The sequence below is a fragment of the Caretta caretta genome, chromosome 7, assembly GCF_965140235.1.
Source record: "Caretta caretta isolate rCarCar2 chromosome 7, rCarCar1.hap1, whole genome shotgun sequence".
In the NCBI taxonomy this organism is placed as follows: Eukaryota; Metazoa; Chordata; order Testudines; family Cheloniidae; genus Caretta; species Caretta caretta.
In genome coordinates this window covers 59731380-59758984 of record NC_134212.1, presented here as the reverse complement: position 1 = coordinate 59758984, position 27605 = coordinate 59731380, and the positions used below count along the sequence as shown (strand labels likewise).

The 27605-nt window shown below is 44.4% G+C and overlaps 1 protein-coding gene across 1 annotated transcript; it reads left to right on the top strand.

Annotated features, from left to right (window-relative positions):
• DRGX (dorsal root ganglia homeobox) lies at positions 1-27473 on the top strand. Its single transcript, XM_048857628.2, has 7 exons — positions 1-132; positions 770-840; positions 4938-5035; positions 5318-5419; positions 7938-8110; positions 8225-8337; positions 24019-27473. Exons 2-7 carry the CDS (start codon positions 807-809, stop codon positions 24282-24284), a joined length of 786 nt encoding a protein of 261 aa, XP_048713585.1. The 5' UTR covers positions 1-132; positions 770-806; the 3' UTR covers positions 24285-27473.
• Positions 27474-27605: the final 132 nt, after the last annotated feature.

Here is a 27605-nt window from a genome sequence, read left to right as displayed (position 1 = left end):
TATAAAGACATCTGGCCACTTCCAGAACTCCGCAGAGCCCTTCTGTCTCTGCAGCCAACAACTCACAGCATCTTATTCCAATTAAAAACCACCCCAAATCTTACTGCTGATTTTTACCTCTGGTTGTTTTAGGTATGGAATTTTTTTTTCTGATTATTTACCTTCCGGATTTGGGATGTCACGCTGTATACATTTTATGAGTTATTTTGCTTAAAAGGAAACTGGTGCCCAAACTGAACGCAGCTTCCAGTGGATTGGATCATTTGAAATGAAGACAGCCTTTAGAGTTATGAAAGGCTTTACTGCTATTTACTTGGGTCAGAATAGTTTAGACTGGAAAATAACTTCTTTTTTAAAAAATCAATCCGTTAGTATCTCTAGGTAGTTCTCCTTTGGGTGAGTGTTTTATCTGTGACGAGAGAGAGAGATAGTATTTAGAAACTTTTATTGGTTCTGAATGCTGTCCGCTAGCAATGAACTCTTTTACTTTCTTCTTTTAAGATCACTGTATGCAGTATTGGAGGCGATTATTTTCTGATACTGTTGAGATGGGCTGAGGACTCACCACTAAATTTCTGTAGGAGCGCTCAGTTTATTGTCTGTTCATTAATAATTATTTGCCGCCTGATGAAATCTCGCCGCTGGGGTTTGTAGTTGTTTTGTGTGAATGATGGTGGTGGTAGGGGGGTGTGGGTGTGGTTGATTTTTGAAAAAAAAAAATCCGTATTATTCCGATCAGGAGAATGACTCTTTGGTGTTTCTTCCGCAGCTCTGGACAGCCGCCGTCCTTTGCCTTACTCCTGGCAATGTTTTACTTCCACTGTCCTCCGCAGTTAGAGGGTGAGTGTTGTGGCACAAATTCGTGTAAGTACCGGAGTTTCCCTTTGGGCGGGGCGGCGTCTGGGCAGTGTACCCCCGTGAACCTTGCAGATTTTGCCATTTCTTGCCTGATTTCCCCTTTCATCGGGAAACAGCAGAAAAGCGCAGCGTTTCCCGAAGAGGAAATATAATAGCACCCCTTGGTGTTTCCTCCAGCCTCAGGATGGAGGCAGGGATGCGGGGAGGGGGTGTGTGTATTTTTTAAAATTTGATTTATGTTGGAAGTGCCTTGTTTTTGTTGTGTCCCTCCCCCACCCCCCATGACATTTTGCCACCTGCCTCCCCTCTGTGGATAGAGAGCCCACAGATTAGCCCCAGGCTAGGAAGGAAATGCTTTCCTTCCCTCCCAGCACAGATGTTGGTTTCACGGCTGTAATCGGGACACTTTCCGGACCCCTCCCCCCCTTGTAGCCAAAGGGGCCGCATAAATCTTTAATGCTATTTTACAAACGTGCTGCGGAGCGGCTAGAAAGGAGAGGACTTTAAAAGGGCTTTTTTAATGATGGTTCTTTGCAGCAATTGCGATGCCACTGTAATCCCGCTATCAGATCTGCCCTGTCACCCGGGCCGAGGCTGAAGGAGCTCCTCTTGTCTGGTCAGAGGCTAGGAATGAAACCAGATTCAACTCATTTAAAGTTCATTTTAGGAGCGGAAAACCCGTGTGGGGCTGACTCTCCCATTGTCCTTTGCATGTGCTCCCGATGATTAAATAATCAGTGGAGGGTTCCTACCCAGCTGCCACATTTCCACCCAGCACAGGGGATCCCCCCCCCCCCCCCGCCCTTCAACCACCTACAGAACTAGCCTGCAAACACCGAGACTCGGGGATTTCAGCGGACAGAAACTACCCCACCTCTTCACCCGAGCTTTGACGAATCATTAGCCTCGATGTGCCCAGTTTTGTACAGGCATCCCCTATATTCCAGCTATTAAACCGGAGCAGCGTGAACCAAGTGTTTTATACAGGGCTTCCCCAAAACTCCCATTTCACGCTAGACAATTTTGTTCATGTAGCTTATTCCTCAAAACCAAACACGCGCTGACTTTTTTTTAAAAACGACACATCCAGAGACCGACCGTGATGTGTTCAGAAATCAGCCTGAAGCCGATCTTGTAAATCCCCTTCTTGAAAAGGACAGGTTTCAGAGTAACAGCCGTGTTAGTCTGTATTCGCAAAAAGAACAGGAGGACTTGTGGCACCTTAGAGACTAACCAATTTATTTGAGCATAAGCTTTCGTGAGCTACATCCGATGAAGTGAGCTGTAGCTCACCAAAGCTTATGCTCAAATAAATTGGTTAGTCTCTAAGGTGCCACAAGTCCTCCTTTTCTTCTTCCTGAAAATGTCACTTACCTACTGAAAGTTGTTTTCACTTTAGACGAAGACGCAGAAGCTTGGCATATGGGCAGGAGTTAAGGCTGTCAGCACCCCTCCTACAGAACAGCCTCAAAAATAAATTCTTTCTTCGTGAGTTTTCCCATGATGTGATTAAAAAAAACCCAAAACAATTTGGGGACAATATTTTGGCAATTGAAGTTAAACTCTTTTTCAAAGCTCAAAATGCTCTTCTAGTATCTCTCCACACACACACACACACACGCACGCGCGCACAAAAGTGTCATAACTTTTTTGTTTGTTTTTGTTGTTGTTGTTGTAAATGACAATCGATTAGTGAATGACTCTTTTCTCTAGTTAGTATCTCCACTTGCGAAACCGGCTGAGGTACTAAATTATTAGCCACTGTGCATGCGGAGCGAAAAACTTTCCACACAATATGCATCATGATTTTCTGACATGCAGATTCGGTCTGTATGTGCAGTAGAGAATCGGACATGATACCACCAGGTTATTAATCTATGCATTTTTTTTTAAATAGACCCTCTTTCAGAGCCTTCCCCCGGATCAAAATCCACTTTCTATAAGTATCTAAAGCTTAGTTTATGAGTTAATTCTTATTTCCAAAATTAATACACATGCAAAATACACGCCCAGGATAGATGAAAACACCTCCTTATCGCGCATTATAACAGCTCCTTATTAATTTACATGTGCCTGATGACATATAATACAGAACCCTAAAGACATGCCAGGTACAGATATTCAACATGCAACACATTACACTTAGCGCATATAATACCAACATGCCATTCAACTAATTAGTCGTCGTATTTGTAAATACTTTGTTTTGTGAATTCTGAACAGGTACCATTCAGAACAATATCCGGTGTAAAATATGCATAAAATAGCAGAAAAGAAACATTTAGCTGGGAAAGGGGCCATCTGATCAAATAACTCTTGACTGTTCCTTTGTTGTTACTGAAGGGGAAAGAAAAGAAGTATAAAAACCAGATTTAAACAATACTAACTCCTTGGGCACACAGACAAAAAAGGTTAGACTCAAAGTGGGGGCGCATGCATTATTTAAAATCTAGACTGTTTGTTTGTCTCCCTACCGCCAGCTCTCAACAAAAGGGGAATTTCCTCCGTTTAACACCAGGGTTTGAGCTGAGACATGAAAGGGCCGTCACTGCTTCTGTTAGAAAATCCTTGTACAAGAATGGACAGGAGTTGATTTTACAATAATACAGATTGCCCTAATGCAACGCCTGTCTAAGATCAGTATCACAGAGCCAGTAAAGGGTGCATTTTCTCGCTCTTCAGAGTTTCTATAGACTCCTGGGATTCCTATTATTATAATTTATTTCTAGTGCGGTAGCACCTAGGAGCCTAGATAATGGACCAGGACCCCATTGTGCTTGTAGCTGTACAACCATAAACTCGGAACACATCATTCGGCTTTCGGGGGTAGAGGTTAGCAAACAAAGCATTAGCTCTAGTGTTACTTTGAGTGCTTGTGGGTGGGTGTGTCTAAACGTTCAAATAAAATAAGTTTTGTTGTTTAACAAACATAGAAATGCACTGATCTGGGACTTTTCAAAGACTAATCTAATTTTTAAAATACCTGGTTTGTTTTTAAAAGGGAAATCCGCAATTCAATCATCCATAATGTATGGACCAGGCTCTTGTTTTATTCTTTTTACAATTGTGAATGGGCAGAATGTGAATATTTACGAGTTAGCTGCTATGCAAGCATGCAACTGTTCCCCCTGATCTTTTAGAAACACATACCACTGAATCGCTAGCATAAATTATCGAAGGGAATGAATGCAGTCCGTCAGGTGAAAAGTTCACTTGTTAATTCAGATTCATGCTATAAGTGGTTACTTCTATTTACACTATAGATCATAGCCATTGTGGTTGATCAGGAAATGAAATTAGCTTCTCACATTATCAACTGCATATTATTTACCTGAAAGACTCCAGCCTGACATATAAATGTGTATTCATCATAATGAAACTGGCGCGCTGATAGAGTTCGGACATAATATGTATTTGTAAATGCCCTACCTGCCCCAAGTTACAGAACAACAATAACCATCTATTCGGTCCCCTCTCCGCCCAAACAGTTTAAAGATAGGTTTCTTTCTTTCTTCCGTCCAATAAGAGGACATAAACCACAAAACACCGACGTCAGGAGTTGAGTGCCTGAAAGCAGGCACCCTCTGTTCCTTCCCGCTATGCCCAAAGTGGTCACCCTGGCTGGTGTGCTGCCATCTCGGTTTCCGCAGCAGTGCCCCTTGACTTCAGCGGAGAGTTCTGCTGTGAAATTGATTGATTGCGTCGGCCTCAGGCTCAGGAACAGAAGTTCAGAGCAGAGTGTCCGCTCCCAGCACCTCTGCGCCTTACACCTGACGCTGGGTACGTGGAGAGGTTTAGTGGATATTTATAGTTTGCTACATTTTATTGTATTATTGGGAAAGGACAGGCAAAGTGGACATAGGGCCCGCTGGAGATCTCAGCCAGACTGATGTGAATCCAGGGTGACTCCATTGGAGTGACTCCGGATTTACACCGCACCGAGGTCCGAGTCCTGGCCCCAGAGAACTGGTTAGGGGGAACCGCGCGCTGCAGGGCGCAGGCAGTGCAGGGTTCCCAGCGGTATCCTACGCAGAGCGCCACACATTCCTCAGGCACTGCCCTGTCCCTTGCCCCCATAGGTTCTGCCCCCTTCGGAGGCCACTCCACGGGAGACTTTGACGATGGCTTCTTACGCAGGAAACAACGCAGAAACAGAACCACGTTCACCCTGCAGCAGGTACTGGCGCCTCCTTCCTTCCCTGTCCCTGCAGGCTCACCTCCTGCCCCTCCCCGCAGAGTTCAAAAAGCCCCTCGGATCCAGCGGAGCCAGAGTCTGCTCCCTACAGCCGTAAGGTACAGTCTGACGTGGCTGGCTCAGTCTGCCCTGTGGCTGTGCTGTGCGGAACACAGCATCCAGAGATCCCCCCCTTTACCAGCGTGGATAAACCCCAGCAACTCAGACAGACAGCAAACCCAAACCTCTCCTCTTGATAGATATTTCCTCTCGTCCTTTAACCAGCTGGAGGCACTGGAAGCCGTTTTTGCTCAAACCCACTACCCCGATGTGTTCACTAGAGAAGAGCTGGCCATGAAAATCAACCTCACAGAAGCCAGGGTGCAGGTAAACATTCTGGTGAATTATTTAACTCTAATATTAAAACTGGCAAACTTTTTTTTTCCCTTTTGACATCATGATTGCAGAGTGCACATTTGGCCAAAGAAAGCAAATGAAGACGATCTGTCATTTTCATGATGCACTTTAATAACATCAACATAATGTGGAATATTAGATTAGGTTGATTAATCGGTCATTCATAATTAACTAGTGATAATGTTCTACACTAATTTGTCCGCGTCTCTAAGGTACTAAATTACATCAATGCACATCCATTTCCTTGCTTTGGAAAAAATAAAAAAAGAGCTGAGACCACTACCAAGCAAAGGGGCTAGTCAATTGCAGGAGTCCAGTTGCCAGAATAGAAACCCTTCTGCATCACTTTAACTTTCCTCCCCTCCCATTACTTTCAAAATGCTGCATTTCTGTGGATTAAAAATCTTACAATGCTATTTAAACAGCTTTAATTTGATCCCATAATTAGCAGGGCCCACAAACACCACTTCTTAAAAAAAAGTTTTGTTTTTTCCCCATATCCATAGATTAACTTTATTTAAGTGTTTTCAAAGTCTGTTGAGCGCTGCAGTCCTGCAGTCGCATGAGATGGATGCATATAGCTTTGCAAGCATCCATCGCTGGTTTTCAAGCCATTCTTTGAGCACAATTATGTATTCATTTTATTTATGGGGCTTTTCTGCATGCTGTCCCACCCCCCACCCACCCCAGTGTAGGTGCTCCGGGTTAAGACTATGCAAAGATCTAATTGTAGGAAATATAATAGCTTGCCTTTTGTTCCCTAGGGTCATGTTAGTATCTCTTAAAACCCAATGGCTGAAGAGCGATAATGGAATTCACTGCAGTAAATAGGGGATTGTAAACAAATTATTTCTCCTATAATCAGATTATGCGATCCTGATTACTAAATCTGAACATGAATCATTGGTCATATACAGGCAAATTAAACTGATTATTATTTGGAAATGAAAATCTCCTTTTGCCAGTGCATTGTAGGTGCTGGCTTTTTTTTGCTTTTTTGTTTAAATAATGTCATTTTGGCTACTGGTGCCTAAAGACTGAACTGCAAATTGAGATAAATGGGACAATTATTGAGCATTCAGAAGTGGAAGATCATAACTTCTCTCTGGAAGGTGCAAGGGTGAGATAGGGGTGGTGACAATTAGATTGCTGAGGACTGGTGTTTAGCCTTCTTGTTGGCTATTATGCAAACAGACAATAGATGCAAGCATTTGTTTAGTCTGCTTTCATGCAGGGACATGGGGAAACACAGAGGATGGGAGATATGTTTACATTTATACCCCTTGCTCATTCAAATATGATTAATGTGCTATAAAGCAGAGTCTTAATCGAAGATGATGTTGTCAAACAATAACTAAATAGGGAAATAAACGACTTCATCATGCTCTTTCCTCAGAAGCAGGCAACTGTCAGTGCAAAGTCATTAAAATATGATAATGAAAAATAGCTCAATTAAATGTTGTTATAGCTGTGACCTTCATTCAATTAAGACACAAGAAAGTGTCTGCATTTTGCTGTGCGTTTAACTGCCCTAAATTTAGTCTATAGATAAAATCATTATTCAACATTTGCTGATACATGCAATTAAAAGCTAGCTAAATAAAAATTAAGTTGTAGGAGAAAAATAATTATAACAACAATGCTGGCCATTCTGTGATCATGAGGCGCATTTCCTGCCCCATGGCTCAAGGGGGGTTTTCAGCATTTTCAACCTGCCTAACTATTTGAAGGATGTAAACACCAAGGGGGGGAGAAGAATGAAATGTGGGGTGGGGGAGAACCTGGAATAATGGAATGAAATTAAGAACATGAACATTTAAGCTGAATGTCAGAAAAAAGTTTCAGACAGTGAGATCTGTTAGACTGGAATAATCTTCTGCAATGATAATCTACCATCCTTTGAGACATTTAAATGTGGACTGGGCAAAAATGCCAGAGAATATACTGTAGGCAACATCCTACCACTAGAAACTGGATGGAAAAAATGACCTCTCATGGGCCTTTTCATCTCTGACTTCTTTGATCCTAACTGAAACTCAGTAAAGATTTATGGCTGAAATCATCTAAGTACTTAGACAAGTCCTTAAGTGCATCTATCCCACACTTTGGCAGGAGCCTAATTTTAGTCACATGCTTAAGTCCCAAAGAAGTCAATGGGAATTAAAGTTAAGCACCTGCTGATATGCGTTGGTCAGTAGGGGCACTGTGTTGGATTGGGGCCTTACTATTGAAGAAAATTGTCATTAAAAAATATTCCTATTGAGTGTTTTTAAACACAGTTTGATTTTCAGAGACAGAAGTAACTGTGTTCGTAAGGGCTTAGCAAAAATCCTGCTGAGGACACACTTGATTGTTTCACAAGAGAAAAGGAGAAGTTTTAGGCAAGCTTCAGACGACTGTCTCTACTGAAATAGTAATTCACAAGCAGCTTTATTGCTTCATGTCTGGTTAAACAGGGCATTCATCATTGATTTCTCTCCTCTTTTAGGTATGGTTCCAAAATCGAAGGGCTAAATGGAGGAAGACGGAACGAGGAGCATCAGACCAGGAAGGCTCTAAAGAAACAATGACTGAGGTGGCACCCCCAGTGAGGAATTTAAATTCCCCCTCTCCAGTTGATCAAACTCGGAACAAGAAGGAGAGCCTAGAGATTCAGCAGAGGTAAGGGTAATGAATGCATTAATAATTTCTCTCTCTAAAAGTACGCACATGCACTCACTTATGTCTTGAATCAAACAGTTCTGTTTTTCTAAGTTACTTTTTCTTCTCTGTCAGCCTAAGCCGATCAGTTGGCCCCACCGGGCCTTTCTTCCCCTCATGTCTACCTGGGACTCTTCTCAACACAACCACCTATGCTCAAGCTTTATCACACGTCGCTTCTCTGAAAGGTAAAGAGTCTCTTTGTTTAAATGTGGAGTGAAGGACAAAAGTGGATTTTTCAGGTTAAAGGGCCTAATCCCATGAAAAGCCAAATCCTGCCTCTCTGCACTCATGCGGTTAACCCCGCTGACTTTGATGGGAAGGAACAGGTGCAGATTGGATCCTTAATTGAATATTTTGCATGATTTTCAGTCAAAGCCTGCTCTCTTTACTCTAGCAGCTAGTCCTATTGCAGTCAGTAGTTTTACTCATAGAAGTAAGGCAAACAAAAGTTGGCCCTTTAAGATGTACTTTGCATGCATTTTTTTCAGATTCAAATTTATACTAATAAATTAGTTATACATGTCCTTTTGCATTATACATTACCTGGCACTATTACTGAGTGCCCCACCCGTTCTCTGTGTGCAGTTGCTTATGCAGCAGATATCTGCATAAAGCCCAATCTTTATTTTTCTGCATGGTAGGACCTCTCTAAAGAATTACATTGCTTGAGTGTCAGTGTGTGAGGATATACAAAGGTAATTTCCGATTACTTCAGGCCCATGCACTGAGATGGGAACAGTCCGTACCCACGCCCCTTAGTGTTGCCAAAATGCCGCAGTATGCATCTTTTAAAAATAAATTACCAGCTGATCCATTAGCTGTTCTTTGCCTAGCAATTTATAAGGCTATGGGTGTAACCAGGATGAATTCAATTTATAGATTTATAAAACATGAAGTCTCATAATACTGCAAAGCACAAAGTGGAACATTTCTGTGCCACATACATCTATGTATTAAATACATTTCATAAGGAAAGTTACCCAGAGTTTAAGTGCATCTCCTGGGAGTAAAAACGGAACCTTGTCCCCTTCAGAATACTCTCTTGATTTGTGTTCATGCCACCTGGGCTGGTAACAAGTGTTATCATTTCAATAAATGTACCTTGGTGAATTTTAAAGCAGGTTAATATTTGCTGATGCTGAGCCTGGCATTCTGGGACAAATCCAGCCCTTGCTTCTACAGCTGCAGAATCCACACTGGTTGTGGAGCCAGTGTAGTTCTGGTGGACAAAGCGGGAGGACTGGATTTGGGAGGAGTCACACAGGGAGTGCCCTGGACCAGACCCCAGCTTCAGAGAGGCTGCCAGCATGGCAGTGCTCAGGAATTGGGCAGGAGCACATTAAAAGTTAGAAAATCTGCTACTACACAGATCTTCTGCACAAATCCTTGGCAGCAGTGGCAGGTTGGGGCTATGGAGGTTGGCTTCATCCCTTGGGCTGAAACAGTCTCCCTGGAGCAGTCCCAGAGTCTCCGGGCAGGAGGATTCCTTTACCCTAGTTTCCAGGGGACACACAGATTATACAGTCAGCTACTCAGTCTGGGACTTGCTCCCTGAATTGGCTCCAAATATGCGCTTTGAATTGAGACAGGTCAGAACCAAAGCTAGGTAGCTGAGCATTCCCTTCCCCCACAAACTTTGGAGAAGTTTGCACCCAGACCCAGATTTAATGGCTTAGATTAATCACTAATATTTTACTACCCTGCACAGGGGAAAGTCCTGAGTATGACTAGGAGCCCTGGGCTATTGCAGAATGGTGTTAGCTTAAGAAATCCAGGGTGGATTTGCATATCTGTCTGGGGGATAGGGGGAGCGCTAGGAAGGGTCTGTTCTGCCTGGCATGTTACCACGTTGCCAGTCGCAGAGATGAACTGGTTACCTGAGATGCTGCTTTGAGCACAGGATACATTTTTGTACCATTACATTTTTGGGAGCATTGTATTCTGTTGTATGTGTGTGGGAGTTGGTTATTGTTGTTTGATGTGGTAGGGTTGATTTCTAGCCCTTGGAAAATAACTGTAGCATCCCCTTATGGTGATTGCATGCAAAACATCGTCACCTTTCCCTGACACTGCTCCTTCCCACCTCCAGTGTGTTCCCTTTCTCTGCAGCACTGACTGCAATCCACACAGAGTGAGAAGGGGCTGTGGAGGTAGGAGAGCATGTGGAAGTGGTACACAACAAAGGTGTATCTCAGAGAAGAACACAGCTCTCTCCCTGACCTAAGAGATCTGCTGTGATCTCCATCGGAGTGTCAGTGGCAAAGAGGAAGGAGAGACACCTGGAGAGTGGGGTTGGTCAGCTTCCGCTATGGCAATCATATTAGTGGAGATAGGATGAACCCAAGTTTTGCCACCTGCATCTCTGCAAAGGCCTCCCCCAAAGATCAGGTTTCAGAGTAGCAGCCGTGTTAGTCTGTATCAGCAAAAACAACGAGGAATCCTTGTGGCACCTTAGAGACTAACAAATTTATTTGGGCATAAGCTTTCATGGGCTAAAACCCATTTTTAGCCCACAAAAGCTTATATCCAAATAAATTTGTTAGTCTCTAAGGTGCCACAAGGATTCCTCAAAGATCAGTGACTGCAGAAGTGGCCCTGGAGATAAAGCAACAGGATTAAGAAAATTATGCACAGGGAGGTGGTTCAACGTGGGCATCCATCTCAGCCTTTCTTAACGGGTGTGCAGGGCACCTAAATGCTGTGATGATGGGTGCAATAAAAAGACAATAGATATGATGAAAGGCAGACAGACTTATCTGATAGGATTAGTCATAAAGCAAATCTCAAAGCAGGCATGTATGAACAGGCAGGAAGGACTGAGTAACAAAAGGTTTGGGGACAATTTAACAAATGTTTTCCCCTTGTTTGTGCCATATGATCCCAAACAAACCCCAGTCCCCTGGCCTTTCAGGACATGATCTCTAGCGTGGAAGCCAAACTGAATGTTTTATTGACTCTGGATTTTTTGTGGGAGCTAATTTGCTTATGCTTTCCCAGCTCACTAAAGCCCTGAGTCAGGAAAACACTTAAGCATGTGCTTAACTTTAGCCAAGTCCCATTGAGCAAAACGGGACATAAACCTATGTTTACTGGATGAGATTGTCTAGCTTCTGTTATTCAGGAGGTCAGACTAGAAGATCATAATGGTCCCTTGTAGCCTTAAAAATCTATGAGTCTATGACTTTAAATTGTTTCTTGAGTCAGGACCTAGGTTTGCAAATCTTGGACCATATCATACCATCAGTTTTTAGGCGGATATCCTCATTATTAGGACTTAGCTATGTTGGGTAAAATACTGGTTTCTGACCACACTGCAGATTTCAGTTGCATAATTGATAAACCCCCTATTTACATCAACAGAAGCTCAACATTTGCAGGATTGAGTCCTCAACTGGTAAATTAGTTTCATGGGTTAAACGGTGCTGGTTTAGAACTACTGGGCAAAATAGTCATGAGCCTTATCCTGATCTCAGTTACACTAGCTTTTCACTAGTGGAATGCTACTGAATTACTCCTGATTTACACCAGTGTGAAAGCAGAACCAAACCCCAGATGTCAGTTTGGAGGAGAAGTACGGAAAGGAGAGAGAGACACAGTGTTTTAGAAAGTCTGTAAATCATTTTTGCATCTTGTTGAATTCAACCAGCCAGAGGCTTGGTTTGTCCCTCTCTTCTTGCGCCTCACAAACTATGAGTAACTTACATTGATTTGGGAGTTAATTTGTAACCCAGGACAGTAGCAAAGTAGGGGAAAATCCAACCCCCTGGGTAGATATTACTTTGTAGCTATTCCAATCCCCTGGGTAGATATTACATTTTTATCTTTGGTGATGATTGAAGTGGCCTACATGGCTAGAAACTGCTTTTAGAATCACTTTGCAAGAGGAATCAGGGCTGGATTCTTCCACAGTTACTCACACTGAGTAGGACCTTATCTTGCAAGTAGTCCCATCAACATCAATGAGGGGTGTAAGATGCTAGTCAGGGTGAGTAACAGTGGCAGAATCAGGCCTTCCATTTTTTCTTTGAGGGATGGGGAAGGGAGGAGAGGGGAGAATTAAAGGGAGTCTAACTTTGCAGGGAAGATCTGAAGCATATTTGCAAACTGCAGGAGTCAGATGACCTAAAACTCTTAGGATTTCTGTCATGCTGGCCATGAGTGACAGCTTTTTGAGCCAGCAGAAGTATTTTATCCTGTGGAGGTAAAATGAGGCTCCCAGAATTAAGGTGCCTTTTCTACAGTCATACATCACCCAGCATGAATCTCCCCAGAACAGTGTTACCAGTGTCTCTGGGTCCATCTGTGGTGGATCCTGTGAATGGCAGCAAGGGCTGTGCATGCCCATGATTGGGAGAACAGCCCCTGCTAATGTGTTCCTTGAGAAGACAGTGAAAGCAGCCTGCCTGGCAAGCAGTGACTCACAGATGAGCCATGCATACCCAGTGAATCAAATGTTACTGGAAAATTTAGGTTATTTTACAGTTCCTAGTGGGAAAAATTATTTGCTGGTCTGTATTGGACTGCTGGGCCATCTAGTTCAGTAACAGGCCGGTATCAGTGGACAATATTTGATGGATGTTTTAAAAGAAGGCAATTCAAAATTAATGCTGCTAATAATAAATGATGATGATTCACCTAGTTAACCATTATTCTACCCCCAAGGCTCATTTTCATCCCACCACCTGAAAGCTGTACAACAAGGGGCAGCCTGTGTGAAGAAACCAAAACATTTTCTTCTCTCTGTTTTGGATCACCTGGCCCTAGTTCTCCAAAGCCACCCACAAATGCCATCTGAATCTGACACCTTGTGTTACAAACCATCACAGGATGGGGCCTTCCTAGAGGAAGGCAACCCAGTTGAGACAAGAGATTTAAGATTCAAGATGAGCTTCATCCTCAGAGATCACCCCTCACTCAGCACAGCTTTGCAACTCTGGCCCGAGCACAGTGAGTGCTACTTCCGACAGACTAGGAAATGTTCCTGTAGAGCAAAACAAAGTCAACCCTGCTCTCTCAGGAAAAGAGCCCCATGCCTCAAGACCTCTGCTGGTTCAGGAATTCAGATCTGTTCCAAAGGGAATATTCCCACTCTAAGACCATCCAGGAAGGAAACAGGGCATTGGTACTGTAACATCAGAGAATCGTGGTGCAGAACGTAGACTATTCCACAGAGTAGCACATCTTACCATCAGGATGTGGTAATCAGGAAGTTTTCTTGATTTTCAGCCTATATTCTCCCCATATTAATTGTATCCTATTAACCCCTTCTATCACCTGGGACAATTCCTCTCCCTCCTAGGTGTTTATCCCATCAAATACGGTATTTAGACAGTCATCATCAAGCCACCATGAGAGCTATACATTTGGAAACAAACATTTGATAGTGGGCTCTTCAATCTAGAAGAGAAAGGTCTAACACACTCCAATGGCTGGAAGTTGAAGCTAGACAAATGCAGACTGGAAATGAGGTGTACATTTTTAAAGGTGAGAGTAATTAACCACTGGAACAATTGACCAGGGATTGTGGTGGATTCTCCATCTCTGACAATCTTTAAATCAAGACTGGATGTTTTTCTGAAAGATTTGCTCTAGGAATTATTGTGGGGCAGTTCTCTGGCCTGTGTTAGACAGGGGGTCAGACTAGATGATCACGATGGACCCTTCTGGTCTTGGAATCGATAAATCTATGAATCTAGATGATACGGTTTATCCATTGAAGAATCACCATGGCATTCTGAAATGGGATCAGCCGTTATGAGGGATATGAAGCCTCATGTTTCAGGATACTAGTCATCTATTAAGTTCCTGGGGTTCGGAAATAGCTTGCTTTAGTCCACCAAAGCATCAGGGGTTGGGCACCATCAGAAATTGGACTAGTTGGACCACTGCACTGGTCCACTATGGCAATTCCTGTTTCCCCGATGTTCCGAGATAAATCACTTACCATAAGCCATGCCTATGCAGTCCATTTAGCAGATTTAATTGCAGAGCCTCAAATATGAAGGGGAAATACTAGCTTTATTTATGGGCTGCATAACAATAGCCATCAGGAGAAGCTAGTGTTCTAAATGGAGAGACCTCAGAGCACCTCCTTAATGGATGACAGTATGAATGCAATTCATTAATGGAGAAGAGGTTATTAATGCGTGTAAACAAGAAACTCCGTTTTTAGCGGAAGTGCTCTGCTGTTCTTGTGGCTGAGGCCAAAAGCACGTCCGTTACATTCAGCTGAAACTTCCTGAGAACCTGCGATACATAGTGCAGCGTATGTGGAGAAAAATAATTACACTTGCCAGGGAATTACTTTCATAATTCACTCCCAGCTCCTCTCCGTGCAAGTGATAGCTCGCTCTGTTTTTGTAGCAGCCCCACTCCATGGATAGAGAAGCAGCATTGCACGTGATGTTATATACCAAAGCGGATATTCCAAAGCAACATTGATTAGGATCTTTCACGGTTTGTTTGCTGCCGTGCTTGCAGTTGGGAGCATTATGGAGGCTTCATTGTGTAATGTCCAGTAAACAGGCTAGAAATGTAGCTCCACTGTGCTTCAATTTTTATTATGGACAGATGAGAATTTGTCAAACGTCACTTGGGTAGAGAGAGACTGGGAATGAAACATGCAAGAACCCAGTTATGCTTGAACTGGTGTTTACAAGATGAAAGAAATGTTGTCTAGTGTAAAAAATAGGGGACTGGAAATCAGGACTCCCGGGTACACTTCCCTGGCTCTGTCACTAATTTGGACCCTGCCTCAGGAAAGCACTTAATTACGTGCTTAAATGCTTTCCTCAGTGTGGGACCTTGGGCAACTCATTTAATCTGTCTGGATCTCCTTTTGCTAACCCAGTGCAGTGATCTGGTAAGGTGGAAAAGCTGCTGCTTTGTGCACAGGTGGACACAGGTTCAAATCCTGATTCATCTCTTGCAGAGAGGTAAAAGCGCTGCTGCCTTATGGGGGAAAGGCTGGTACAGTTGTCAGACCTGGGCTCAGTTCTCTGATCTGTTACTGATTCCCTTTGGAAGCCCTTGGACACATGACTTGGTCTCTCAGTGCCTCAGCTGCCCCTGTACAAGGGGTATGCTAGCACTGCCCTACCTCACAGGGATGTTGCAAGGATAAATACATTAGAGAGTGTTAGGTGCTCAGATACCATGGTAATGGGGGCCGGATAAGTAGCTAAGATAGAATGAAGTAAATGGGAATTCTGCTGTTGATTTCAGTGGGAAGAAGGGTCAGGACCTTTGTGCCATGGCTTTCCTCTTGGGGGATGGCAGCGATGGTGGGAAGATTGAATCCTGGGAAGCCTTGGTTGTGAGACAGATCCTTACTGGTGCAGGTGTTCACTCCGACCTCACATAGCATGGCACAAGTCTACAAGGTGAAAGATTGTAGACCTGTTTGGGGAGGACTTGAAGATGCTTAGGGAAAAGGTGGTGGGGGAGCTGCTAAATTCTGGTTGTTTCTAAGGATTATGGTTGGTCTCCGATACACATGCCCTGCCCTTGTGGGCTTCCCTGCCCATGCAGCCAAAGGCAGAAGCTGGCCACAGATTCCTAAATTATTTTTGGAATTGCACTAACAGCACATAGAGGCCGGACACGGACTCCTTGCAGCTGGGACTATCTCTTCTCGTGTATTTGGGCAATGCTTAGTGCATCATGCATACTGCCCCAATAATAGGAATAATGGAAAAATGAGCTACTCTTTAATGTAAAACATGTGAGTACAATTCATGTAACGTGAAAACCTGGTAAATATCCTGGGCCCAAAGCTGTATTGTATGCCAACCAAAGCTCACACTGAAATAACCGGGCCAGCACGTCAGCTCCGTTTTGCCTGCTTTGTGCTGCTCCAGTGGCAAACCTGGCAGATCTGAAATCCTGGTGGCATTAGACTATTAGAGCCACCATAGCCCGTTCTGTGTCACCCTTTCCCAGCCTCCAATGCAGAGGGTGTGGCTGGAGGAAAAGAGATGTGGGTGACATTCACCTGCACTAGGGCAATTTGGGAATGTGAATTTACAGCAGGCATGAGGCTGCTCTAAGTTACACCAGGGGCCAGGTAGGCCCTTACCAGCTCTAGGCTGCAAGAGCTACTTTTACCCTCCCACTGATCGGTCCTGAGTGCAGCTAGCTACACTGGCTGTTTGTAGTAGTCGTGGAACGCTGGGTTAAGCCCCCCTGGTAAAGGCAATTTTACTGTGTGGGGTTCATGCTGGTGCAAACAAGTTGAAAAAAAAACAGCTGAATATTATAAAGAAAAAACATTTAAACTCTACTCCCACCTGCCCTTTACTGTAAATTAAACAGCATGTAGTGGCGTGCCACAGCCCAGGGTTTTAAATGAGGATTTCAAAGGAGTGGAAGGTAGTTAGATACTCCATTTCCTACAATTTCAGGCTCCAGCTAAGATTTTCATCCCCACTCACAGAATTTGCGAGAGGAAGAGAATCGGTTTTTGGCTTTCAAGAAGATGATCTATTGAATTTCTGAAACTGTTGAGCTAAAATCATATGTATATTTTTTTGAATATTCCTAAATCAATATATGCCCGCTCCACTTCCATTTTCCGAGGCTGACTCTGAACATTAGAACAACGCAGCCTGTGCAAAAGGGTTCTATGTGTAACCCAAACTGTAGTTCAAGTACCTTTCCAATTAAAATGTGCTGTTGGCAGAGACAAGACAGAACTAATTTAATTTTTCCTGTCAGTCTCTGTAGTAGATCAATTAAACTGCCAAGTGGATCAAATATTTCAGACTGTATTTATTACATTAAATATTTATGTTCAGGCTGAGCCTTGAAAGCATGATGTCATATAGGAATGCAAGGAGGTTTCAATCAATTCAGCAGAATTTGCTGTAACTTAATGGAACCCTACTTGTGTAGTTTAATTTAGTATCCAGGAGGCAGAGAGTTCTTGAAATAAAACAGTTCACATGCTGTACTTGAGCAGCCTGATCCAACTCCCTTTGAAGTCAATGGAGGAACTCTCATAGATTTCAGGGGGAGGTGGCTCAGGCACTAAGGGTACATCTGCACTGGAATAAAAGACTCAGACTTGTGGCCTAGCTGCGGCTGGCCCGGATCAGCTGACTCCGGCTCACAGGTGTCAGGCTGTGGGGCTAAAAATTGCTGTGTAGATGTTCAGGCTTGGGCTGCAGCCCCAGCTCTGGGACCCTCCCCTCCTCACAGGGTCCTGGAGCCCAAACATCTACACAGCAATTTTACAGCCCCGCTGAGAACCTGAGCCCAGATCAGCTGACCCAGGCCAGCCATGGGTGTTTAATCGCTGTGTAGACGTACCCTCAGTAATTAAGAACAACTGTTTATTTTCCAGTAGTGTTGCATGCACTCCCAGGTTATTGCAATGAGATAATGGGCCAAGTTCTTCCCTGGCATAATCTGTATTCGCAAAAAGAAAAGGAGTCTCTAAGGTGCCACAAGTACTCCTTTTCTTTTTCCCTGGCATAAGTGGATGCATATACCAGTGAAGTCAATGCGCTTTTCCACCATGGGCCCATTGACAAACATGTAGAAGGCATGGGGACCAATTCTAATATCACTTATGCTGCTTTATGCTGATATAGCTCCACTGACTTCATTGCACTTACTGCCCATTTACACAGGTGAGGTTAGAATCAAGTCTGCCTTCACATGACTTGCTCCTGTGTATTATAATGAAGGGCCAGTTCCTGCTTTAATTTACACCAGCCTGACCCTGGAGCAACGACACTAGTTTAAATTGAGTTATTCTGGATTTATACAGGATAACTGAGAATGGAATTTGACCCATCATCATACAGGCATTTTAGTGGCAAAGAAAATTAGGCAAGCAGTTCTTGGATGAATTATTGATGGGGTTATCCATGTGTTCACCGGGGGTAGCTCAACTGCATTCAACTGCAGAAAGCCAGTGGGTAATAACAGAACTAATTATTAAGCAAAGAACCTAGATTGGTACTGAAAACTGATAAATATTTTATCCCTTGCTAACCACAGAGCAAAAATTATTCTTATTCGATTGAGTCTATTCCCACTCATCTGAACTCAGCCAGGGTGGCCTCAGAAGGGGAGATACTAATTTCTACTCCCCTCTCCTTCCATACAGCTGGCCAAATTAATGCTAGCCTCACTTTTGTGTTACCTGGGCCCACTTCTTTCCCTTCCAAAGGACTTTGATTGAGTGGTCATGTTGGGAGGTCGACTATTCTCACAAAAAGGTGGCAAAAAAATGGACTAGCTGAGCTGGGTGCTGAACTTGATGAAACAGCAGGACTTTTTCCTCTCTCGATTCAGGACCTAATGCTGCTGCCACTGAAGTCAGTGGGACTGTGGGAGTTTTGCTATTGATTCCAATGCAGGCTGTGTCAGGTGCTCTGTGACTAATGTCTACACTACACAATTAAGTCGACCTATGTTAGGTTGACTTATAGCTACTGCAGTAATTACTGCATTCTTTTCGTGTCCACACTACCCTCCTTCAGTTGGTGGTACACATCCTCACCAGGAGTGCTTGCACCGACTTCAGAGGAGCAGCATGGGGGACTGAGAGCTCCCAGCTCAGCTACAGCCTGTTATCTCAGCTTCCCGGTCCCCATGGGAGGGAGCTCCCAGCTGGTGCCTGGCTACTGCCCAGGCTCTCGACTCCCTGTGGGAGGGAATTCCGCTTGGAGGGGAAGCTGAGAGTCTGGGCAGCAGCCAGGCTCCAGTTGGGAGCTCTGCAGGGAGCCCCCAGCCTGGGCTCTCAGCACCAAGCAGCAAGACTGCAGCTGTCAGCAGCACTGCTGGGGTTCAGAGCTGGAACACCCCCTCCCACCTCCATTTCAAAACAGGGACCCTACAGTAGTGAAATTGACATTCTTGTCAATTTCACCACGCTGGCTGTCAGCCAACCTGACAGCCAATAGGGGGTGCAAGTAAAGCAGTGTCCATACAGACAGGGTCTATAGACACTGTGTCACCTGAACTATGTCGACCTAAGCCTTACACTTCTTGTCGAGGTGGGTGTATTAGGTCGGCATAGCAGGTGAGTTACAGCAGCAGAAGGAACACTGTAGTGTGTACACTTACAAAGTTAAATTGACATAAGCTGCATTACGTCCACTTATCTTTGTAGTGTAGACATGCCCTTAAATCACAATGTTACAGCACTTGATGGCCAGTGGGAAATAATGACAGTGATAGAAATAACACAGCATTACTATCTGGATTTTTAAAAGAACTGCTGCATATTAGCATTGATATTGTGGTAGAATCTGCTGGCGCGGTGGCCACACCTGGGTTGGGTCCCATTTTGCTAGGTGCAGTACATATAAACAAATGAATGATAGTTCCTGCTAAGCTTTGGATCAGATCTCATTCTGAGATCTATTTTTTGGATATTTTCTTTCCCTATCTGTTTCTTTGCCATAAGTGAGAAAAAGCAGCAAATTTCTTAAATGCCTGGAAAAACCGAATCATGTTTTTTTATTGTAGAACATCATAGTGCTGCTTCCTTTCCTAAACTGTCATGATGTGCTGCTCTGTGCTGTTCAACTGTTGCTGCATTTCACCACAGAGGTGGCTGAATTTCAGTTGGGCTAAGCGTACTGATGTATTTGTTTGTGGGTAGCAAAAATTATACTTCATGTTACATACTGTGCAGATTTTGTTATAAATCCCCTTTTTCATGTGCTCAAAGCTTCACCTTGTTACTTAAACTCAAGTCACAAAATTCACAAAAAGAAAAGGAGTACTTGTGGCACCTTAGAGACTAACCAATTTATTTGAGCATGAGCTTTCGTGAGCCACAGCTCACTTCATCAGATGTGTCTTCATCAGCTTCATCAGCTGTGGCTCACGAAAGCTCATGCTCAAATAAATTGGTTAGTCTCTAAGGTGCCACAAGTACTCCTTTTCTTTTTGCGAATACAGACTAACACGGCTGTTCCTCTGAAACCTGTCACAAAATTCAGTATGCTGTGCTGTTGTAGCCATGTTAGTCCCAGGATATTAGAGAGACAACCTGGCTGAGATAATATCTTTTATTGGACCAACTTCTGTTGGTGAAGAGACAAAAGCTTCAAGCTTCCACAGAGCTCTTCTTCAGGTCTGGGAAATGTACTCAGAGTGTCTCAGCTAAATACAAGTTGGAACAGATTGTTTAACATATGTAATAAGTAATTAGCACATATTTCAAGGGACCATTCAGGGTGAAGTGGCAGGTTAACACCTCTCCAGTCACAGGGAGGGGGGAGGAGAAAAAAAAATCTGGGGGCAGAGGCGGTTAGTGGGTTATAGATTGTTGTAATGAGCCATGACCTAAAAGTGGCTATTCTTCAACAAAAAGACTTTAAAAACAGACTCCAACAAGAGACTGCTGAATTGGAATTAATTTGCAAATTGGATACAATTAACTTAGGCTTGAATAGAGACTGGGAATGGTTGAGTCATTACACAAAGTAAAACTATTTCCCCTTGTTTATTCCCCCCTCTCTCCCCCTCCCCCACTGGTAATAGCTCATCTTAAGTGACAGGTTTCAGAGGAACAGCCGTGTTAGTCTGTATTCGCAAAAAGAAAAGGAGTACTTGTGGAACCTTAGAGACTAACCAATTTATTTGAGCATGAGCTTTCGTGAGCTACAGCTCACTTCATCAGATGTATACCGTGGAAACTGCAGCAGACTTTATATACACACAGAGAATATGAAACAAGTCTCTAAGGTGCCACAAGTACTCCTCATCTTAAGTGATCACTCTCCTTACAGTATGCGTGATAAACACCCATTTTTTCATGTTCTGTGTGTATATAAATCTCCTTATTGTATTTTCCACTGAATGCATCCGATGAAGTGAGCTGTAGCTCACGAAAGCTTATGCTTAAATAAATTGGTTAGTCTCTAAGGTGCCACAAGTACTCCTTTTCTTTTTGTCTCTATTCAGTCCATGATTTTTAGTGTCTAGCGAAGTTACGCATTTAAACTCCCAGGCTCAAATTCTGGAGTTGTTGTGCAGGTTTCCTTTGAGGATGAGAATTGAGAGATCAGATACAGAGTGATCGCTTTGTGATCATCCACCTTGTCTCTACCAAATTTAGGGTCTGAGATCAAACACCCTCAAGGTAAAGATGTTCAGCCCACCAGGTTTGGGAAGGTTTAGGATCTAGGGTTTGTGCAATGGGTTAGGGCTCGTACACACTACCACTTATGTCGGTATAATTTATGTCGCTCAGGGATGCAAATAAGCCTCCCCCAAGCGATGTAAATTACACCAACCTAAGCGCTGGTGTGGACTGCTCCCACTGACATAGCCATCACCTCTCCTGGAGGTAGTTTTATCATGCTGACAGGAGAGCTCTCCGGTCAGCATAGAGCATCTTCACCAGATGCGCTACAGCGGTTCAGCTGCATTGGTGAAGCTGCACTGCTGTTACGCTTCTACACTAGAACACTTGCAAGCACTGTGGGATTAATTTGGAAGTAAGGCACGGCAGAAGTGTTACTTCACCGATCATGAGCTCTGTGTCTAGGAGTATTGCAGGGGTTAAAAAGACAGCTCAATTATATTAATAGACTCTCCACACTTCCTCCTGATTTTTCAGAGAGCATTTTCTCAAGAAGCCTTCCTACAAGTAACTAATGTCCAGTAACTGTCACTGGGAAGTTTTGCTAATGTCCAGAAAACAAACAACTGTCTAAATTCATGTTGACCCAGTGGCACTAAGATTAGCTCTGTAATAGAAAGAATACCTGCTTCATGTAGGTTATAAAATCCATCACTCTGTCATGAGCCATTTAACTTGGATATTAACTGCTGAAATTAACGCAAGTCCTTGGCTTGGAAAGATCAGACGGAGACACTGCATTGCATCAGTTGTGTTCTGTTCTGTCGTTGCCTGCTGGGGATTGGCTGAGGGTAGGATTCTGCCCTGAGTACTGAAGGAGGCACACAGGAGCTGTGGGGCTGCTGGAGCCCCTTGGAGAAATTCTGTCTGTGAAACTCTCTATGGGGAGTGCATGTTGGAGCTGTAGCTCAGCCAACGCTGCAGAGGGGGAAGGGCCCTGGCTCTGCTCTCAGGTTGTCCCTGAACTTCCCATGCCTTTCAGACACAGCCCAAGGAGGCATTAACGGGGATTTCACGCCCCCATTCTGGGATTCTGGCTTGCTCAGTGGTACAAGGGGAGGCAGTTAGACAGCACTTGCTATGGGTTATTTAGCACACACTTGCCAGGACGTCGAGGGGAGAAGTGGCAGCATGGGGTAGGCAGACAGAAAAGGTGGGTATGTCTGGTACTTAGAAAAGGCACAATTAAGTTGCCCTGCTGGGGACAAAGAGGAGAGGGGCTTTCGTTCAGTTTGTCCCAGGCCAGTAAATAAATGTCTCCCCGGCCCCACTGCCCCCAAATCCTCACAAAGTAAAATACAGCTGCACTGATGTAATGGGACTCCTGGCACGTAACCCCCAGGTGAGTCCATCAGCACAATCTACTTCCTTCCAAAGCTCCCCCTCCTATATCCCAGCAGGCCTCACAAGAATCTAGAATTACTAATATGGCCGATGGCAGGGACTACATTTCCCATCACACCTGATGTCCTGGCAGTTTGGGGGAGCCTGGCTGGGAACCACCCAGAGCCCAGGGCTTAAAGTCAATTGAACGAGAAAGAAGAGCTCTCATCACTCCAGCCAAGGAGTGGGGGCACCCCAAGCGAGGGAGAGGAGGGGGCTCTCCCTTCTGGTTTTAGCAGTGGGGTGGGGAGGAGGAAGCCATGTTCCTTATTGTTTTATCTCCTGCCCACTCAGCTAATGGAGCTCCAGGTTTGGGCCCTAAAACCAGGTCAGCAGCTATACAACCTCAGACCACTTCCCCAGACCTCCGCTCCCCCTCAGGAGTCACGTCCTCTGCCCCAGAGATGTTGTCCTAGGAAAACCTGGCCCCGAGGGCTCCCCTCAATGGGTGGGTACAACCTGTTAAGGCAAACATGGTGCCCATCTAGCTACAAAGGAGCCAAGTTCTTAGCGTGGAACAAGTCACCTTGTATTTCAAGAGACACCCACTCCCCTTGCTCTGCACCTGTGGTACCTCTATCTGGCGTCTTGTTGTCTCTCCTAAGCTAGGAGAATTGGAATGGGGGGGGCCCTTGTCAAGAACAACACAGGAGAAAGTTTGGATCCCAACTTCAGGGTGTTGGGTTCACCTTACTGTTCATGGAGACTTTCAGCTTCAGAGCTAAGAAGGGCCAGATTCCAAGCTGGTGTGGACCAGGGATCCTCTCTTGCTGCCAATAGCATTGAGAGGTTTACACCAGCTGGGAATCGGCCCCGACTTGTGTCATCAACTCGAGCTGGCTGAAATTTATTTGTCAAGGCAGATGGCTTTTCAACAGGAAATGCCATTTTGATTAAACTGAAATTTTTTCATGACATTGTCTCACTTTTCAATGAACTTTTGTTTAGAAAAAGAATCGGGGGGGAAAAAACATGGTGACGTTTCTGGAAAGGAAACCTTTGACTATTTGCTTCACAACCTCTTTCGGTTTCAAAATGTAATTTATTTTGTATACATTTGTTTTAAAAAAGACCAAAAAATGGGCAAAATGAACCAGGATTTTTAAATGCTGGGTTTTCATCCCGAACGGTGACAAATATTTTTTTCTAGAAATTTTTCAGGGATGGAAAATCCGTTTTCCTACCAGGTCTAAGTTATAATGAAGCTGATTGTGGCTTTAGACCCAGTGAAGGTCCAGATCCCCAGCTGCTGTGAATAAGGGAGCCTCTTTTGAAGGCAATGGCGCTGTGGGGGTTATGCCAGCCGGGGACCCGACACTGGTTGTGACACCACATTATCTGAAGCTGATAGTGGCTTGTCTCTTTCCTCCCCCAGGGAGCCCTCTGTGCTCTTGCTGCGTTCCAGACCCCATGGGCCTCTCCTTCCTCCCCACCTATGGCTGCCAAAGCAACCGCACAGCCAGCGTGGCAGCACTGCGCATGAAAGCGCGGGAACACTCGGAGGCCGTGCTGCAGTCCGCCAACCTCCTGCCGTCCACCAGCAGCAGCCCCACCCCCCCGGCCAAACCTGGCCCGGAGAACAGCCAGGAGAACAGGTCATCTCCGGCCAAGGAACAGATGGATGGGGACAAGAGCGTATGAGGATGGAAGATCCCCCCACCAGCTCCTTGCAAGAAACCCTTGGCCTCAACCTCAGGAAATGCCATGTAATGGACTGTGATGTGGGCCCTTCCAAACCAGATGCCCTGAGGCCACCATGGATCCTGAGGATCCAGAGCAAATACAAGAGGACTCCGACTGCACATCACACATCCCTGCTTTCCTGATGCCACTGTAGATTTATTCCTTTGATTTACTGGCACCTTCTGAGTTTGGAACCGTCTGTGATACCATCTTTAGCCTTCTTGCATCCCAGTGATACCAAATCATCCAGGGCTCTGGCCTGCTCCTACTGAACTCAGCGATGCCCCCTGGCATTGGCTTTGTCAGGAGCAGGATTGACCCCAAACACCTTTGGCCTGGCCTCGGACAGTGCCTCAGGGTAGGCCGGGCCTTCCCGGCTTGGAGTAAGGGACAGGCGGGTCTTTACCTGGCTCTGAGCTTCCTTTGCATGACGAGCCCCCACTTCCCAGAGGAAAGGTAGCAGCACTCAGGAATCCCCTGGGTGCCTCTCACAGACCATCTGCCTCTCAAAATGGTGGTGCCTAGAAAATGACAGACAGCTCAGGGGGTGGAAAGCCACATATCACTGCCATTGGCCATGCACCTTCGCGTCTGGTGGGGAGGGAACTGGGCACAGGGGGCTGGTGGGGGAGACTCAGCAGTGCTAACTAGTGCAGTGCCTTGCAGAGGGACTCCCAAGCTCTGCTCTCGGCCAAGCCAGCCAAAACCACTGAGCCGCAGGGCTGTCACACAACATGGCTCCTGCTGCCTCTGGTGCGATGGGGGAACTAAGCCACAGAGGCACTGTGTGTTTGGGGGCTGCCCTGGCCCATTTAGCTCTACCCCAGAGGAGAGCACATAATGCTTTGTATGCCAGTTTTGCGTGCTGCTTTCCACTGTCACCAACTTTCACTGAATCTGTCCCAGCCAGCCTCTGTCTGAAAAGCAGAAAACAGAGTCAAACTCATTCCAATCATACTAAAAAGAGCGAAACTTCCATCGAGTGTTTCAGCGGAATACAGTGATCACCAGCAAAATGAAATTGCTAGTGACTGAAATCCCAGCGCTGGGCTCCATGTTAATGTTTTTCCATTGTTTGTGATACTTCCTGTATCCACTATAGGAAACAATGGAAGTACCACGACAGCATGAATAACTCGCACGCAGCAATGTCAGCATTGTACTGGAGATGGCAGACATTTCTGGGAATTTAAAGGCTTTTTTTAGGTGGGATTGTTGAGCTTTGAAAAAAGTTCTAGGACAATTCCATGCACATTTGCAAATGTGTCTGGAAAGAGAAGGTGGCAAATGGAGTTGCAAAAGGGCAAACGCTTCCTTGTGTGTTGTATTTTTAATAAAGAGGAAGAAAGGATCTCTGGATATTCCTTTATTCTAGCCAAAAGCAGGCTGTCCTATCTCCCGATGCTTGTCAGTTTACTGGAAAGCCAGGAGTACATCTTAATTTGCTGGCTGTATGCACAGTGAGAAGAAGAAAATGACCATACCGGAAATACAGTCTTCTCTCCAGCCCGAAACTCACCCTAAACATACTAGCATATGAACTAATACACTAGAACTCAATCTAAATTGCAATGAAGTTAATGGAAAGACTCCATTGACTTCAGTGGTCTTTGGATCAGGGCCTAAATGAATCAGGTTACAGAGCCAAAATCAGCCCTGGTGCAAATGGGGAAAATTCCACTGAAGTCACCGGAGCTGTGCTGCTTATTGTAAGGGCTGAATTTGATGCATGATCTCAGCCAAGCATTGTCTGCAGTGCTGCATTATCCACCCAGGCACTGCGCTATCACTTTGGATCTCATCCTGTGTCATGGTGTGCTGAGAGCCTCCTTAGTTAGACGGGGTGGTGCTCAGCACTTCACAGGACCTGACTCTTTGGAGCTCTGCTCTGGTGAGCCATGCCTGGAATAGGACCGTGCTGACTGCTATTGACAGCAAAATTCCTGCTCCTGCCTGTAGGATCTCAGCCCAGGAGTTTCACAGGACCTCATGACCCCTTTGGGATACAAAGGGACACCTGTTGGCTTACGGTGTCTCGCCAACCCTGCTCTTTGGCAGGATTTTGTTAACCCTAAACCATCACTCGTTAGAAAGCAGAGAGGGGGAACGAACATGCAGGCCTGGTCTATAAAGGTTCAATCCTGCAATCCTAAAATGCCCTCAACTCCCATTGACTTTGAGGGGGTCGAGACCCCTCAGCACCTATCAGGAATGGACCATGAGTGAAGGGCAAACACAGGTAAAAGGCACAATCCCGCTCCTGTTGACACAGGCTGATCTGGGATACGTTTTTTAATCTGTCCATCAGTCTGGTCACAAGAAAAATTCCAGTGGATCTGACACTGGTAGAATGGGATTCATTTTTGAATTTGGCCCTTCTTGAGCTTTTTCTCCTGCACTGATGCTAAAACCATGTCCTAACAAAGGGGGAATGTGCAATAGCTTGTGATCATTATTGTTCCAATGCTGCTGAACAGTAAGTAATGAAGATTTCACTGACTATAAATTATGTCTCAATTCAAGCTATTATTATTCATTTAAACAACAGCAACAAACCAACTCCTTCCTACCACCAAAGGAAAAAAAGAGCATATGTCCTAAGGGACAGGGAAATCACTGTTTTCATAGTGATCTCTCCAGTCATAGTTTGTGTTTTAGATTTCTGGAGCAAAAAAAAAAAAAAAAATCTGTCTCAAACGGGCAAGCCCAACTTCATTTCAACATAATTACTTTGCATTCAGTTACACTCCAGCCCCTCTGTACACTAACTCTTCAATCTAATTGTTTGATTAAACTCGTATTTCCTCCAGAAAGGTACATAAATAAGTGAATTGTTGAGCAAATTAAGAATACTTAACAGCATTGCATCTGAAAAGTAGTTACGCTGATTAAATTTTCTGTCCTTGAGGATTTTCAGGAAATTACTTTTGATCGTCAATAACACAATTAAGTAAACTACACGCACATTAGCATGAATAATTGATAAGAAATTATGTATTACCACAAAGCACTGATTTAATAATTCATGATGCGACACTCTAGTGACTGTGCAAAACGGGATAACATCAAAAAGTCTGCCTGATGTTGCTGGAAATGCTGCAATTACAAATGACACCATAGTTTTGTTGTACAATAAAGAAAAGTATCTGATGCATGTTGTAGTTTCTGTTTGTTTAATAAACAAATAAATTTAGAAAAACAACACCAAGAAGAGTTCTGTATTGTTTTCATTCATGGCAGTTTCTCCATGAAAGGTTCTGTTCTCATATTGATCAAATG

Bases quoted from the DNA above. Each gene is read 5' to 3' on its own strand.
- DRGX (XM_048857628.2), top strand. From the start codon at position 807: ATGTTTTACTTCCACTGTCCTCCGCAGTTAGAGG. The intron at 841-4,937 runs GTGAGTGTTGTG...TTGCCCCCATAG, and splicing joins CTGTCCTCCGCAGTTAGAGG to GTTCTGCCCCCTTCGGAGGC. The intron at 8,111-8,224 runs GTAAGGGTAATG...CTTCTCTGTCAG, and splicing joins AGCCTAGAGATTCAGCAGAG to CCTAAGCCGATCAGTTGGCC.